This window comes from Trichechus manatus, unplaced genomic scaffold, assembly GCF_000243295.1.
Source record: "Trichechus manatus latirostris isolate Lorelei unplaced genomic scaffold, TriManLat1.0 scaffold00054, whole genome shotgun sequence".
Lineage (NCBI taxonomy): Eukaryota > Metazoa > Chordata > Mammalia > Sirenia > Trichechidae > Trichechus > Trichechus manatus.
This window is the reverse complement of record NW_004443990.1, coordinates 1283392-1300354: the sequence shown is the minus strand read 5'-3', so window position 1 is coordinate 1300354 and position 16963 is coordinate 1283392. Positions and strand designations below refer to the sequence as shown.

The window sequence follows — 16963 nt, the reverse complement described above, 5'->3', positions numbered from 1 at the left end:
CTTACAGAAGTAAATGTTCCTTGTGCTCTGGACAGTATACCCAAATAGTCTGAGTGATGTAAAAAGCAATCAGGTCTTAGGCAGGACAAGTAACATGAGCTAACAGTAGTATTTGGACAGTACTTTAGAGTTTACAAAAATTTTCATACCCCTACTACATTTCTTTAGCTAGAAAACTGCAGCTCAGTTCCAACTTCAGTCTTTTAATCATTACTAGGGCCCAGGGTGGTACAGTGGTTAAGTGCTTGGCTGCTAACCAAAAGGTCAGCGGTTTTAAAGATTAGACAGGCCCATAAAACAAAACAAGACTAAATGGGCACAGGAGCCTAGGGGCAGGAACAAAACGGCAGGACGGGACAGGAAAGCGGGTAATGGGGAACCCAAGGTCAAGAAGGGGAGAGTGTTGATAGGTCATGGGGTTGGCAACCAATGTTACAAAACAATATGTGAAGTAATTATTTAATGAGAAACTAATTTGTTCTGTAAATTACATCTAAAGTACAAAAAAAAGAAAAAAAAAAAGATTGGCGGTTCAAACCTGCCAGCGGCTCCACAGGAGAAAGATGTGGCAATCTGCTCCTGTAAAGACTGCGGCCTTGAAAACTCTATGGGGCAGTTCTACTCTGTCCTATAGGGTTGCTATGAGTCAGAATTGACTTGACCACAATGGGTTTGGTTTGGTTTTTTTAGGGCCCAGGGACGAAGCACCACTTTTCAGCCTGTTTCCATGAAATGGGCAGAATGAAAACAATGCACATAATTGTAAACTACCTCAGCTCATTAAGTACATACAAAATAACTGTTATGAAGAGTAAATGAGCTTTAAAAGTGTTAAGCATGATCAATACCTCTTTCTCCCTTAAAAAAATAAATCAAGTCCTGTGACTACCAATCCCAGCTGACTGAATCTCATGACTGTGAGTTGAGCTCTGGGGACATGGGAATAGAGATGCATCCCCTACACACTAGTGGGGGAAACAGTTACAAATTACCATGAAATGTGGAGAATTGTGGCTTAGTAATAAGCAAGTGGGAACTCAGAAAATGTGTCTGATTCTGCCTGAGAGAGAGAGCGGGTGCAGATGCTGATGGTCCTCCATACCCAGAAGAGGGGTGGGGTGTTTGTTAGAGCTGCAGAGAAAATCTGAAAATCAACAGAGTAGATTGCCCACTTTGGGCCTCTGATAAAGGCATCATGTGGCACACGTGGAGTGATTCAATCTGTCCTCCCCATCATAGCAATGGGGAGGGTGCCGGGCAGCTTTTTAAAGTAACCCACAACCTCTGGAAGTACGCTTAAACTTTTAATCAAGTCAGTGTGCATAGCCAGCTTCCAGCTGGATCTCCACTTCCCTTCCTCTCCCAATACCCTGGGCTGGCCAGAAGCATAGGGTGATGGGAACTGTCAGGAACTGCCCCTGGACAGCCAGTCGCATGTGGAGCCCCTGGCTGGCATGGGTCCTGCTTTTCTGCAGGAGACGCTCCTGCACGCCTACTAGGTTGTTACATCCCTGCACTCTCAGATGTTATTGATTTTTCTAACCAGAGGACTCCCTTTAATATTTCTTGTCATTTTGGTTTTTGCAAATTCCCTAAACTTCTGTTTATCTGGAAATACCCTAATTTCACCATCATATTGAGAGACAGTTTTGCTGGATATATAATTCTTGGCTGGCAAATTTTTTCCTTCAAGGCTTTATATATGTCATCCCATTGCCTTCTTGCCTGCATGGTTTCTGCTGAGTAGTCTGAGCTTAGTCTTATTGACTCTCCTTTGTAGATGACTTTCGTTTATCCCTAGCCGCTCTTAAAATTCTTTTTATCTTTGGTTTTGGCAAGTTTGATTATAATATGTCTTGGTGACTTTCTTCTTGGATCTACCTTGTGTGGGAGTCTATGAGCATCTTGGATAGATATCTTGTCATCTTTCACGATATCAGGGAAGTTTTCTGCTGACAAATCTTCAACAGTTCTCTCTATTTTCTGTTATCCTCCCCTGTTCTGGTACTCTAATCACTCGTAGGTTATTTCTCTTGATAGAGTCCCACATAATTGTTAGGGTTTCTTCATTTTTTTTAATTCTTTTATCTGATTTTTCCTCAAATAAGTTGGTGTCAAGTGCTTTATCTTCAATCTCACTAATTCTGACTTCCATTGCCTCAGTTCTGTTCCTATGGCTTTCTATTGAGTTGTCTAATTCTGAAATTTTATTGTTAATCCTCTGGATTTCTGTTTGCTGTCTATGGATGCTTGCAGCCTGTTAAATTTGTCATTATGCTCTTCTCTAATCTTCTTAAGTTCCTCTATTGCTTTGTCTCTGTGTTCCTTGGCTTGTTCTGCATTTTGCATCATCTCCTTCCTGATATCTTGAAGAGTTCTGTATATTAATCTTGTGTATTCTACCTCTGGTAATTCCAAGAAGTCTCTTCCTCTGGAAGGTTTTTTGATTCTTTGTTTTGGGAGCTTGCTGAAGCCATCATGGTCTGTCTGTTTATGTGATTTGATATTGACTGTTGTCTCTGAGCCATCAATAAGTTATTATATTTATTTATTTTATGTTTGCTTACTATGTCCTAGCTTCTTGTTTTGTTTTGTTTTGATATGCCAAAATAGGCTGCTCATGTGAGCTAGTTTGATTATTGGTGCCTTTGAAGCTCTAGTGTCCTGTCACCAGGTGGTTAGATCTGTTAGTGGGTATGTGAGCCTTGGAGTCTGTTTACTTTTCTTGTATGGATTCAGGTGAGGTGTCCAGGTAGTTGGTCACCAAGTGTGTGGTGCAGGCTCTCACCTACAGTCCTAGACAGGCAGGGACGATTGGTGTAGGTGCAGGTATCTGTCTGCAGTAGGGGGTCATGCACTGAGCAAGGCAGGGGGCTGATGGCTGCCCCTGAGTGTCTGGGAGAAAAGTGTGTCCCTGTTCCCTAGAGCGTGTAGGTGGGTGGGTTTTGCAGCCAGACTATGGGCAGCGTCCCTGCACTCTTGATGCCCTCTCCTGCTGCCTGTTGATGTTTGAGGCCTGCTCTTCTCTGTGCAGCATGACAGCTGTGTGCCATGTCTAGTTCTAGCACCATCTATGCCAGGACCAACCTCGACCTGAAGGACTGTCTGGTGGTGGTAGGTGCAGAGTCTGGGACCCTATGTGCGTCTCCTGACACCTAGCCCTTGCTGTGGCTGTAGCCAACTGGGCATTGGCTGTGGGCTTGGCTTGCCTGGAATGTGCTAAGTGGTGCCTTCCAGGTGGCAGACTTCTAAAATCCATTCTGCCTGGATTACTAGCTTGCCTCCCTCAGGTTCCACACTGTGCTTCAAGGCATAAGGCAGCCCTGGGCAGCCACTATGCTGGTCAGGCCAGTGGGGGTCTAGGGAGAGCCAGGATGTGGCAAGGGCAGCTGAGGGCTGTCATTTGCATCAGTGTGCACATCTAGTTGCTGGGCCTGGAGTCATACCCGTATTTCTTTTCTGGGCTGGCCACTGCCCAGAGGAGCAGCTTCTTAGTGTTCTCCAACCTCGCCGCCATTACAACTAAACCCACCTTCTTTCCTGGACATTGGAGGACAAGGGGCATGGAGGTCCATTCAGGCTGGGGGACCATCCAAAGTAGAGGGAGGGGCATCTTCTCAGGTGGGATGTGCAAGGGAAGAAATACAGGAATTGCCTCTTTTTGCTGGAGTCCCCAACTCCAGACTAGCAGGTAGGAGAGTCAGCATTGTTTGGATGCCATGGGGTTGAGTCCCTGGGAGATGGGGTTGAGTCTCTGGAAATTGTGGGGACTGTCCCTAACCTCAGCCTCTGCACATAACCCGCAGAACAAGTCTGGAACAGGCAGGGGTGATGTCCATAGTGGGTGAGTTTCTACCAGTGTCAGACAGGGCATGGGATTCAAGCAAGGCCCTGGACAAGTCACTGGTCTTTGCTGGGCCTTCCCGCTTAAGCTCCAGCCTCCTGGGATACTTCTGGTTCAAAACAGCAGTGGTGGTCTCAACCTACTCCACCCACAGCCAGGACTAGGGTGAGGCTAGTGAGAAACCTAAGGCACAAAATTTAAGGAGGCACTTATTCTTGGGGTCGTGCAAGCGCACGCTAGTACCAGCATAACAGAGTGAGCCTCTGCCTCTGGGTCCTCCCTTCACTTCCACTTGAAGACTTAAACTCCCAGAGAGCAGAGACTGCTAATCCCCAATCTGCTAATCCCTCCCCTCCTTCCCTGTGCCTGGGCAATCAGTGCTTAGCTCACAGATGTTGTGCGCTGCCCAGTGGATAGTGACCCTGCAGGACAAAGTAGAACTGCCCCATTGGGTTTCCAAGGGTTGCTATGAGTCGGAATCGACTCAACGGCAACGGGTTTGGTTTGGTTTAATCTTTAAAGGAACAGATCACCAGGTCTTTTCTCCCTAAGCGGCTAGTGAGTTTGAACTGCCAACTTTGCGGTTAGCAGCCGAGTGCTTAACCATGCTCCTTGGGCTCACAGTAGGAGCTCGATAAACATTTGTAAGTGGAGGAGCCTTGGCTTTCTTTGCTCTGCGAAAAATGACCTAGGCTGGGAAGGGTGCGTTCCTGTGTGCCACATGATCTAGCCAAGTTTGGTTTGCCCAGTATCTGGACTTCTAACCAGCTAGAGGGAGAACCCAATTCCCGCAAAGATTCAGAAAGTCTTGAGTTGGAAGGCGCGTTTAGTGTCACGCCTTCGTTTTACATGTGGGACAGGGTCAAGGCTACATAGCAAGTTCTTCGACCAAGTGCCCTAATCAGGGAAAACCTCCAAAGCAACTCCCAGGTGTACATCGAGTGCATCGACGTTCTACCTACCTGGACTGGAACAACGAGCAGATTCATTCCATTGCTTTTGTCTGCCAGTAAGCGCTGAGCGCTAATTGGTCCTGGCTTAGGAAACGGAAAGAAGGCAAGCACATTACATAGCGCGCACCGCGGTAGGAAAGAGTCTTAGGAGAGACGGGCCATGGCGTCGTTCAGTTGCAGAACCATCGTCTGCGTGGTCTGCTTGGAAAAGCCCAAATACCGCTGTCCGGCCTGCCGTGTGCCCTAGTGAGTGTTGGGCCCGGGCAGGAGGCCGGGGCGCCAGGTCGGGCAGAGGGGAGGCCAGAGGGCGGCGAGAGGGTCCGCGCAGTCTGCGGGGCTGACACGGCCTGTGGTTTCTGTTACAGCTGTTCGGTGACCTGCTTCCGGAAGCACAAAGGTAAGGCCTGGGCGCCCCCTGCTCGCGTGGGGCAACCGCCACGTTCCGCTCCACGGACGTCTCGGGGACGTGGACCTCTCAGGCTTCGCGCTCCTGATCCTGTTGGAGCCCCTTTCTTGTCGCCGGTCTCCCTTCCATCTGCGCGGGAACCTTCCTCCCTCGGGCTTCGTCTCTGGTGTCCTGAACCTTTCTCTTTCTGTAGGTCCTTCACCTTTATGTGGAAATGCTTCTCCGAACTGTAAACAATAAAAAAACAAAAACAAAAACAAAAAAACCCCTCTCCTATTCTGCCTTTCTTTCCACGTGCCACTCTCTTTTGCTCCTTCGAACAGTTGACTGCTTCCGACTTTCATCTTAGCATTCTGGCATAGCCCCTCACCATTTGGCAGAAGTGTTACCAGGTGTACTTCCTTCCCCTTAAATAATGGAGCATTTTTAAAAGAAACCGTATAGCTGAAGATAGAAAAGGAATGGCTCTTCCCCGCTGTAAACAGTGTTGGAGATTTGAGGTTCCTCCAGGAATCAGGAATCCCTGCTGCTGCCAGGCCTGATTTTTCTAGAAATGCACATTTGAGCATTTTATTCCCCTATTGAAAACTGCATAATTCCCTAGCATCTACAGCAGAGGAGTAGTTATTCTGAGTATTGCTCTCTCTAGGGGACTTTTAGGAGCCCTGGTGGTACAGTGGTTAAAGTGCCTGACTGCTAACGGAAAGGTCAGCGGTTCGAACCCACCAGCAGCTCCGCAGGAGAAAGATGTGGCAGTCTGCTTCCGTAAAGATTACAGCTTTGGAAACCCTATGGGGCAGTTCTGCTCTATCCTATAGGGTCACCATGAGTTGGAATTGACTCGACAGCAGTGGGTTTAGGGGACATTTGTTGTCACAGTAGCTGAGGGGGAGTTGGTGGTACTACAGATAATTGGTGGGGGTGGTCAAGTAAACATCCTGTAGGACAGCATGGGGACTGTCCTACACCACTAAAGACCTTCCCACCCTGGATACCAGTAGCACCTTTTTGAGAGACATTCTCTTGCTCTGGCTTCCTCCTCTTGTGCCCCTGCCACCTGCCAGGCCTGTCCTATGAGTTACCTGACAGTTCCTTATCCCTGTCTCCCGTACTTGACCCTAGTCTTTCAAGTGTCTGGTCGTAGACTTTTCTCTCTGCCTGGGATGCTGCTTTATCTACCTGGCAAAGATACTTCCCCCAAGAATCCTCTTGGTCTTGTCTCCTGACCCTCTCAGATGGATTTAGACCAGACCCTTCTTACCTTATCCGTATCTCTAGCTGTCGTTTGTGATATAGTTGTTTGTTTACTTACTGCTGCTCTGTAATACTAAACCCCTTTCAGGATGGCCTGGTGAGTTTTTCCCCTGCAAATTTAGTGTCTGAAACTCCTGAGAAAATTAAACTCAGTATGCTCCTTAATCCTGGTGAAAGTCCTGTGAGATTAGGTAGGGCAGGAAGGACAGGAACAGGCCCTTGGGGGTGCATGAGCTCTGCTTCCTCAGCTCTACTGCCAGGTGCAGGGTTGCTTGTGGTTTTCCTTACACTGATCTCTCAGTTCCTCCGCATTCATCTCCACCCCACCTACATCCCTTACTCAATATGTATGCTTTCCCACCTAGAAGCTGGCTTTGGGGGCTGGAGGGCAGGGGCAGCCTTGTTACTGAAATGGAAGTGGTGTGTACCTGAGATTTGTGTCTCTTTCAGAGCAGTGCAACCCTGAAACTCATCCTGTAAAGAAAAAAAGTTCATCTCTTCCTATAAAAACTACAAAGCCTGTGGAAGACAAAGGTGGGCTGGTTGATTTAAAAACAAACGAACCAACCTAGAAAGGGCTTTCAAATAGAAGAAGTTGAAGGGAAAGAAAAGAGACTTGGCCTGGGGTGAGAGTCAAGAACTACAGGCTTCATCACGGGCAGTAGCTTCCTTAGCCTGAGCAGCAGGAGTGAGGACACACATTGTCATGGGTGGCATCGATAGGGCAGCCTGAAGGCATCGTTCACGGAAAGAAAAATTGGGGCAGGGAACTGAGAGTAAAAAGGCCATGGCAGAGGTTTGGTGTGGAGTGGGCCCTGCTGACCTTTTCTTGCTGTGACATCTGGTCTCTCTAAATGGCCCTGGCTGGGGCTGACAGTTCACCTGAGCGAGACTCCAGGTAGGAAGCTTCCTTTGACCCAGTTGACCTTGCTGCTGCTGGCAGCTCCTCACAGCTCATAGTATGGGCTGTCATTCTGTCCATCTCTCCAAACTTTAATACCTCCTGAGTATCATGCACCACGCCAGGCTCTGAAAGCAGTCCCTTCCAGTGCTAGCAAAATAGTAGTGAAGATTCACGGCAAAGGGATGGGCCATTTTTGCCCTTTGAGAAACTTCCAGATTCAGTTCAGGCAGTCCCAAGCAATTTTTGCAAGTGCTGAAAGCAGAGAGGATTTACTTTAGCAGGTTTTTATAGAGCACCAAGTTTTTGGCCCATGACAGTGTTGGAACCATGGTGTTGGGAGGTGGAGTGTTAAGAATTAGAAAATCAGGCTCCAAGCTCGAAGACCACAGAACAGAGTGTGTGAACACTAGGATGCATTTATTAACTTATTACTACCAGTTCTGCTGTCTTCCACTTTCCTAACAGGAGTGTGAATATGGCCACAAGTGCCAGAGAAGAAAGGGTGTTTGTTTTGTTTAAACTTACTATATACCCCTTCATGTGTGTGTGCACATACATTTGTAATCTATTGGAGTAGTTTTAAAAAGCTGATGCCTAGGCTTTCTTTCCAGTCATAAGCAGTTGACTGTGTTGTTTATTTTTTTTCCTTAGATGATGAGTCATCTATAGCTGATTTTCTCAATAGTGATGAGGAAGAGGACAGAGTTTCCCTGCAGAATTTAAAAAATCTAGGTAGGTCTGTGCTATGCTTGTTTATTTCTTTGTCAACCTTAAAAAAAAAAAGTTACTTTGTTGTATTTTTGGTGAAGATTTACACAGCAGTTTAGGTTTCCATTCAACAATTTCTACACAAATTGTTCAGTGATGTTGGTTACATTCTTCACAATGCATGGACATTCTCAGTGGTTACTTTCTGGTTGTTCCATTTCCATTAATCTAGTTTTCCTGCCCCCTTACATTTTCATTTTTGTTGTAAAGTAATTTTTGACCATTTGGTTGCATATAGATGATTTTTTAAAGGCACACAGTACTCAAGGGTGGTATTCTTTTTTTGTGAGCCAATGTGTTATTCAGCTAAAAGGTGACATTGGGAGCTAGTTTCATTTCAAGGTTTAAAGAGGGTAATAGTCTCACATAGTCCTCCAGTCCATTGAGGTACATTTAATCTGTTGTGTAAAAGGTCCTTTTTAAACGTTATGAAATAGCTTAGCATGGCATGCAGGGCCCTTCTTCTGCAGCTACCATTCTGTAACTACGCAGAGGTTTCACAGCCTCGCAGCCTTCCTGCAGCGCCCTTCCCTCTGCCCAAATCCTCCTGGCTCCTCCTTCAAGGCATGGTTGAAGTTTCCTTTCCTCAGGGAAGCTTTTGACCTTTTGTCTCTGAATTAGGTCCTTTTTCAGCCTCCCATGGTGACTTGGGCTTATTAATATGTCACTTACCACATTTTATGGTAATTTGTGTCTCAGCCTGGACCAATCTGTAGGGCAGGGACCTACGTTTATCCCCATGTCCTTTGTGTTCAGTTTACAGTCCAGCCATTAGTGTAGATTGGTAATCACAAGATTTGATTTTTTAAGGGGGAAACGGGTGTTGATAATGCCCAGCATTTTTGCAGCACTGTTCATTCAATTCCTCATAATAGTTTTATTACATATGTAATTAAAGGTGGACATTTCTTTTATTCTCCATTTTTCAAAATCAGGCAGAAAATCAGTTATTTGCACTTAATCCCCTGGTAGCAATTAGATTGAGGCTGGAACTGAGCTGGTGATAGGTGTGACAAATTTTGTAAACTGTGAAGCATTATACAGATGTTAGTGTTAGTTTCCCTGTGGGTCCTGCTTCATACTGGATCCCATGCTTTTTATTTCAGAGTAATTGACACAACTGTCCTCACCGTTGACAGCCTTTTCCCCTATAAAGAAAATAAAGTGTGCCAACAGTTCAATGCTGTGTTCTTCGTGTATTTGTGCTGATTTTCTTTTGCTGAAATGGCATGAAATTAAAATATTTAAACTTAACCTGGAAAGTATTTAATATGCTGATCTCACCTTATGTGTTAAGCATTGGGTTAACTTCTGGGTTTAAGGGTTAAGGGGATACATCTTTGAAAGTTGTTTCTTCCATTTGAAACATTTAGCTTTCAGCTACCCCCACCTGTTCCCACTTGCACTCAGGTTGTCTTTTTTTTGTTGTTGTTGTTAATTTTTAAGGGGACTCTGCACCACTGAGGAGCTTACTGCTCAATCCACACCTTAGACAGCTGATGGTCAGCCTCGATCAGGGGGATGACAAAGCAAAGCTCATGAGAGCTTATATGCAAGAGCCCTTGTTTGTGGAGTTTGCAGACTGCTGTTTAAGAATTGTGGAACCGTCCCAGAATGAGGATTCTTAAGATGGATTATTGTGCTGCTTGCCTCAAGCATGTGTTTGACTCCCAAAGCCTACGACCTCCTCCCAGGAGACCAGCTAGTTTGGAGAGGCCTTGCTGGGGCCCTCAGCACAGGAGGAGTTCAGGATGCCGACCAGCTGCTTGATGTAAGCTATGTGGGTCTTCACCTCCACCAACACGGACTCATGTTTCAGGCAGGTGGGAGTACTCAGAATGGCAAATCCTTTATGGAGAGAAAACTTGACATTCAGATGGTTGTTTTAAAATGTTTTATTTTGGGTACAGCTAAGATTGACATCATAAATGATATCATTTATCAAGTTTTTTACACCTGTTTGAGCTAAAAACTTGACTGATGTACTAAATAAAATCAAGATGTGGTGGTTCTATTGTATGTTTCATCATCCTTGGTTTATGATATTCTGGTTATTTGAAATTACATTAAATAAATTAACAACTTGTTAAATACTAAGGTTTCATTCCCTTTTTTTTTGGCTTTAAAAGAACAGACATTTATTTTCTCAGTTCTGGAGGCTAGAAGTCCAAATTCAGAGTATCAGCAGGGCTGTGCTGTCTCTTTACCATCTCTAGGGGAAGGTCCTTGTTTTTTTTCAGTTTCTGTAGCCCTGAGCATTTCTTGTCTTTCCTTTGCTGCGTATAGAAGCATCTGCCCCCATGATCCTATGCATGTTTTCCCCCTGTACATGACTCTATTTCCATGTCCCTCTTTTTTTGTGTTTCAACATTAATTTATTTGCTTCTCTCAGAATAAGAGCACTGGAAAGCATTTTAGAGAAAATGATTATAACAGGTCTTTTTTACAGTTCAAAAACCAGGACCAGACCCCACATGTTCTGACAGTTGAACCCCATGAGTAACAACACAGATGAAGTATAGTCTGTTTGGCTAATACGGCTGTTGAGAGAGAACCAACATCTTCATTAAGTTTCACTCCTGGCCGGCTACACGTTAAAGCCTTATTTTTCATCTCTATTCAGGATCATTCTGAGAGTACATCTAGAGGTCTTCACATCAGGAAGGTTGTCACCAATACTTTCTCACATGTCATGATCATACCAATCTTCCTCAGTAGTCAGGTGGGACTTCTCTCTTTTATAAGCATCCAGGAAAATTTGTGGTTTTTCATCAGTGACTCTTCCTACAATCTACGAAAAGCAGAGGACCCGTCTCTCCCCCTGCTCTGACTGTGTTGTCCTCACCCCACAGCTGATTCTTGCGTCCAGTGGAGGGCTAGGGACACCACTAACCCCCAGCCAGGGAATAAGCTCCATGCAAGTAAGAACCACCTTTCTTCTAAACTGTCTTATCACCATCATCTGGCCTCTTCAAAAGAGAACGAGTTTTCATCTGTATGTAACCATGTGTATATCTGTGTTGAACTTGGGAAAATCTTTACAGTGCTTCTGTGTGAATTCTGGCTTTTTTTTTTTTTAAAGGTTTTATTCCTTTTTAAGGAACTACATGCAAAATTTCCCCCAGCAAAAATTTTAGAGCCAATTTCAGGCTGACTTTGCCTGTTTTCTTGCAGAAATGCTTGTGGGGAGTGAGGGGTGCTCTGCTGTAGTGATGCACAGCACCCCAGGATGGACAGTTGTGTCCAGTGCTCAGTTTGACATATGGATGTAGTGAACATCTCCATGGCCCTGATGCTTCTTATTCCTGGTTTGGGAATCGCCCAACCCTGACCTGTCAGTGCCTGAGATGTAGGTTGGAGACCCAGGCCCACTAGTACGTTTGTCGCTGCAGCCTGGGCTCTGAGGCTGGAGCCAGCATGCTCTCATGTGCATTGCAGTCACTGTGGGAATAGTTTGGCAGCTGTGTGTTGATTAAACGTCTTTGGCAAGGCAGCTGGCAGGACAAGGCCTCAGAGAAACAAAGGCACCAAGGATCACCCAGCCAGGGGAGGGCAGAGGGCAGGAAGAGATCACACTTGGATCAGCCTGTGTCTTTCCAGCAGAATCTGATTAAAGCCAGTAACACTGTAGGGTGAAGGTTCGGGGCAGATGTCAGCATGGCGCAGTGGAGACTTTCTGCAGTGAAACTTTATTGAACCCTAGGGAAAGAGAGGTACAGCTAAGCTTACCCAGCTCCCAGGAGTGCCAGGGAGATGCCTCACGGGGTGAATGCTGAAAATGCAGTGAGGTGTGGACAAATCAGTGCTGGTACGAGTGTCTTGGCAATAGCAGGGTTGAGTCAATCAGCATTTTTTCCTCCTCATTCTGAAACAACGCGAAACTCCAGAGCAGTACTAAATTATAAAATTTCACATCCACTCGGTGTGAGACAGATGAGGACACACTAGGAGAGCTTTCCCTTACTAGATTTTATCCAGATTGCGACCTACAGAGATTCCTCTGGTGTGGAAATGCAATGTTTCCTTTCTACTGCCTTGTCGATTTCACTTAATCCTTGCTGTGACCCTGTGTAATAGGCTGAGAGTATTAACCCCATTTTATAGATCAAGAAATGGAGGTGCTAAGAAATGAGACATGACTTAGCCAAGGTTATCCAGTGAGTAGGGGCAGAGCCAGGACCTGGACCCTGGGGTTCTGTCTCTAGCATACACGCCTTTCACCTTTCCTCAGTCACTTCATATTTAATGGAAATGTGTGACATTGACTTCATGAGTGTGCTGGCTGATACATAAAAACATGGGGGCCTTGGACCACTCATTCACTCACTTGTCATTTCCTCAGCTGCGAAAGGAGGTAAACCAAGTAATAAAATTTGAGAACATGGTGCCAAATCCAGTGATATTTGAGGGAACAAGCCATCACTGTAATCCAGATTGTTTTCAAAGTGGACTGATTAAGATCAGAGGAGATGCTAGAACACTAGACGCAGTGTTAAAAACGTGAAGGGGCTCTGGAAAAGTCGTAGCTGTAATGATGGAAATAATCCAAACCTGCAGCCAGCTGGGATATGCAAGCTTCTGGTTTACCCAACAGCTCTTGTCACATCCTCAGTCCTGCTCCCCCTGTAGACTTCTAGGGTTTGCCTCCTGCCTTTTATGGTGGGGTGGGAGGGACCCAGAGATGTCAGGCAGGACAGGCCATCCCCTCACTCACAACCTACCTGAGGCAGTGCTCGTATGGATGTGACACCAGCCTGGTCATGTTGTGCAGTCTGGACAGTATAGCTGCTGGGCCTACCTGAGGGAAGCTGGAGGCAGGCCCAGACCACCAGTTTCCTCTGAAAGCCACGTACACCCATGGCTGCATTGGCCAGGACCAGTCCCAGGGGCCAGAGGCGGATTATTGCCCCCAGGAGCCTGGTCTGCACCAGAGGCAATGGAGTGGAGCTCAGGGAATGGGGATCTTGAGACCAGTGTTTTTCCTCCACACCATCCAGTTCTTTAGAAGCAAGGGAGGCCATTCTGATCTTAAGAAAGAAAACACCCCTTAAGGATACAATGTCAGTGCCTGGCCCTGTGCTTAAGTCTTTATACAAGCTACTTAAAAAAAAGAAGCTTTACTGAGGTAAAATTCACATACCATAACCACCCTTTAAACTGTATAATTCAATGATTTTTAGTATAATCCCAGACTTACCTAGGCCACTTTTTACCTTCACAACAACCCTGCAGTATAGGTGGTATCATCCTCATTTTATATACAAGGAACAGGGTTCAGAGAGATGGAGTAACTTGCCCAAGGCCACCCAGCTAGCTGTGGCAGAGCCAGCATTCTGAATTGGTCTGTCTCGTCCCAAAACACCCACCCCCTGCCCACCCTGACTTACTGAGTCAGATACTCACTCTCCACTTCTGCCATGTGCGCTTGATGATGGTGGCAGCTGTGTGCAGTCTCTGGATGTGCTTCCGAGTTAACCAGGAGCGAGTAGCTAAGTGTTTTGCCCAGAAACAGGAAAGAGATAACAAAATACTCATTAAGGTATTGTTATATGAGTTGGGGACCAACTCGATGGCAACTAACAACAACAACCTATAGGGCACCCTATTGACAGTGGTTTCTGCTGAGCTGTGGAGAGACGCTCTGGGCGAGGTGGACAGAGTATTCGAATCCTAGGGCACCACGGAGACATGCTATCCACCACTATCCACCTACTGAGGCTGGGATAGTGAGCTTCAGTATATGGGGACTGTCTTAGTTATCTAGTGCTGATATAACAGAAAGCGGATGGCTTTAACAAAGAGAAATTTATTCTCTCACAGTCTAGAAGGCTAGAAGTCTAGATTCAGGGTGCCAGCTCCAGGGAAAGGCTTTCTCTGTCTGTTGGCTCAGGGCTAAGGTCCTTGTCATCAATCTTCCCCTGGTCTAGAAACTTCTAAGCACAGGGACCCTGGGTCCAAAGGATGCGCTCTGCTCCTCTTGTTTATTGGTGGTATGAGGTACCCCCTGTCCCTCTGCTCGCTTCTCTCTTTTATATCTCAGAAGAGATTGGCTTAAGACACAACCTAATCTTGTAGATTGAGTCCTGCCTCATCAACATAACTGCCTCTAATCTTGCCTCATTGACATCATAGAGATAGGATTTACAACACATAAGAAAATCACATTAGATAACAAAATGGTGGACAATCACACAATATTGGGAACCATGGCCTAGCCAAGTTGACACACATTTTTGGGGGACACAATTCAATCCATAACAGGGACTCAATCAGCAAAATTTCAAAGGAAACCAGGATCACATGGGGTCTGTGTGCCATCACTGACATGCAGTGGATCCAGGGCCATCTGCTGGTCTGGAAGGAGCCTTGCCCCTCACCATCCCAACCCTCCTACCTGCCTGGATGAGCACAGCGGCCCGCCTCTGCCTCTCCTGCTTGCGGTGCATGTGTTGCCTCCAGCCATCCTGGATGCAGCGGGCACACTGCTCCAGCACCTGGGCACGCCCACATTCCAGAAGCTCCAGCTAGGAGAAGGGGTATCCAAAGAGGATCTGAGCCTCCCGCCCCGTCCTGCTGAGGAGAGCATGCAGCTGGCCTCTGTGATCTCTGCTCCTGATGCCCAAACGACTCACCGTGGAGTTGCTCATGAACACCTTGGTCCTGCCACAGTGCACTGGGGCTGGCCTGGCCTCAACTGGGTCACCAAGTGTGGCTGCTGCCCGAGTTAGAGCTGGCAGAGTGTGGAGAATGTCCCGGAGGAGAGGCTGCAGCGTGACCTCCTTGGCGTGAGGAGGCCCTTCTGGAGGGTGGGAGACAAGGGCTGCATCAATACTTGGCCATCTCTGCACGCTCCTGTGCGTCTCCCCCTTTCCTGGCCTTAAGAAGCTGGCTCTAGCCTCCTCAACACCCATGGACCTCTTTCCTGCTGTTCTTGCATTAATGATTTCTATTTTCTGTTTTCGAGGGGAAGGCCAGAGGCAATTTTTGATTGTCCTAGAAGCTCAGGGCCCTGGCTGTTCTGAGGCATCTTTGAATCCCCACTGAGGCTGTGCCATAAGCCTCTGTCCCCATGGGTCCCTCTTGGGTAGGCTGGCAAAAGGTACTTGATGCCTGGTAGAGCAACTGGGATTCCAGCCTGGGATCCCAGGCTGCTTAGCCAACATTTGTTTCCAAGGCCCCCAACATCCTGAGGCCAAACAGGGCAGCCGGCCCCTTTCCCAGTCCTTGACCCCCACTGCCATGGAAGGGAAAAGGGAGAGCAGAAGTCCTAGCCCTGTGAAGGCCCAGCAGGTCCCCCGCCTACCCCACCACATCTCAGGGGGTGACTCCTGGAGAGGGAGGATTTACCTGAGGGCTCTGACCTCCTCTAGCTGCCCACTGCCTCACTGGAGACAGGCTGCCAAAGGAGACATCGCAGACGAGAAACAGCGGCAAAACCAACCAGGGACCAGAGGGGCTTTGGGCACAGGACGGGAAGCAAACCATGGAGAGGGGGAGAAACAGGAGAGGAGAGAAGGGGAAAGAGAGGGTGAGAGGAAAGTGACAGAAGTCTGCCCAAGAGGGGAGAAAAGCAAAGTGGAATTGTCTCAGTGGGGCCTGATGGGCCCCAGGGTAAGGTGGGTGGGTGAGGGGAGCAGCTGCCGCTGGGCTGGGGTCTTGCTGAGTGGAGCCCACCCTTGGCCTCTTCTCCACCTGTCCTCAGGCCGCCTCATTCACTCCCAGAGCCTCAGTTATAGATTTCTACATGCCGACAACTACCAAATCGGGCCATAGGCCAGAGCTTCCTTAACATTCGTCCAAGTGCCTTGCAGACACGCCTCCACCGGATGACTCAAGGACCTGGGAGGAGGGTCACCAGGGCCTCACCAGCTTCCCCAAGCCTCTCCTCCTCTTGCTTTTCCTCACTGGCCTTTCCTCTCCCTTTACATCCAACCAGACATGCATTGTCTGGCCAATTTCTTCTCTTAACATTTCTTGACTGTGCCCACACCTCTGGCTTCCCTCTGCCCCAGCCTCCTAAGCAGCCTCCCTTCTGGGTCTTGCCTCACTCTCATGGCCCTTCACAGGCCTCAGAATGGTCTCCAGAAAGCATGAGGCCAGTGGAGATCCTCCCTCACTTGCAGTGCCTCTCCATCTGCCCAGAGAGTAAAGTCCAGAAGCCTTGGCCTGTCACTCCAGTCTCACCTTCCACCATTCTTGCCCTTATGCATCACACTGAAAGCTCCAGAGCTCCTCATACATGCAGTGCTGTCTCACGCTTCTAGGTGTTTGTATAGATTATCTCTGACATGTGGAAAGCCCTTCACCTGCTAATCCAATTTCTCCTCAGACACCACCTCCTCCAGGAAGCCTTCCCGGATTCCCACCTCCCCAGCACTACCCACAGCATCCTGTTCATAGCCCTGCCTTCCCACTTTCCACAGTTTGAGTCTGCTTCTCCCACTGACCCCAGAACTATGATGGCAGGGCTGTGACTCCCCAGCCCCTAGCCCTAAGGGAACATGGGGTAGGTGCTCAGTAAACCTTGGCTAAATGAAAAACTAACCAATGGGCCCCACTCACTTGAGTGCCCTTTGGCAGGAGATGGGCTGTGGGGGCCAGGGGATGCGCGAGGATGGAGCCTTCTCAGCAATTCATATCGTTCCACAAAGTTCCGGTGAGAGACGCTGGAACCCAAAGCAGCGGGGAGAAGAGAACAAAGTGACTCCATCTGTGAGCCAGGCACAGTGCTCGGGGCTCAGCAGAATTCCCTTCACTTAATCTGCTCAACAACGCAGTGAGGCGCTGCTCTGACTCTCCATTCAATGGACGAGGACGGCCCAGCAAGGTTGCTG

General features: G+C 47.6%; 2 protein-coding genes across 3 annotated transcripts in view; one reads left to right on the top strand and one right to left on the bottom strand.

The window, feature by feature from the left end:
- The first annotated feature begins 4775 nt into the window (after positions 1 to 4775).
- Positions 4776 to 10199, top strand: ZNHIT3 (zinc finger HIT-type containing 3). The gene is made up of 5 exons (XM_004377839.2): positions 4776 to 5043; positions 5163 to 5194; positions 6908 to 6991; positions 8013 to 8093; positions 9576 to 10199. The coding sequence occupies exons 1-5, from the start codon at positions 4958 to 4960 to the stop codon at positions 9755 to 9757; spliced, it is 465 nt and encodes a 154-aa protein (XP_004377896.1). The 5' UTR covers positions 4776 to 4957; the 3' UTR covers positions 9758 to 10199.
- A 995-nt stretch (positions 10200 to 11194) lies between these two features.
- Positions 11195 to 16963, bottom strand: part of MYO19 (myosin XIX) — a 31133-nt gene continuing 25364 nt past the window's right edge. For both annotated transcript variants that reach the window (XM_004378094.2, XM_023732682.1), the window contains 6 exons: positions 16692 to 16795; positions 14762 to 14928; positions 14524 to 14653; positions 13533 to 13618; positions 12851 to 13156; positions 11195 to 11828 (listed from right to left, as the gene is read on the bottom strand). In XM_004378094.2, coding sequence (XP_004378151.1) covers positions 11700 to 11828; positions 12851 to 13156; positions 13533 to 13618; positions 14524 to 14653; positions 14762 to 14928; positions 16692 to 16795 — 922 coding nt within the window. In that variant the 3' untranslated portion in view covers positions 11195 to 11699. The remainder of the gene's footprint in view (positions 11829 to 12850; positions 13157 to 13532; positions 13619 to 14523; positions 14654 to 14761; positions 14929 to 16691; positions 16796 to 16963) is intronic.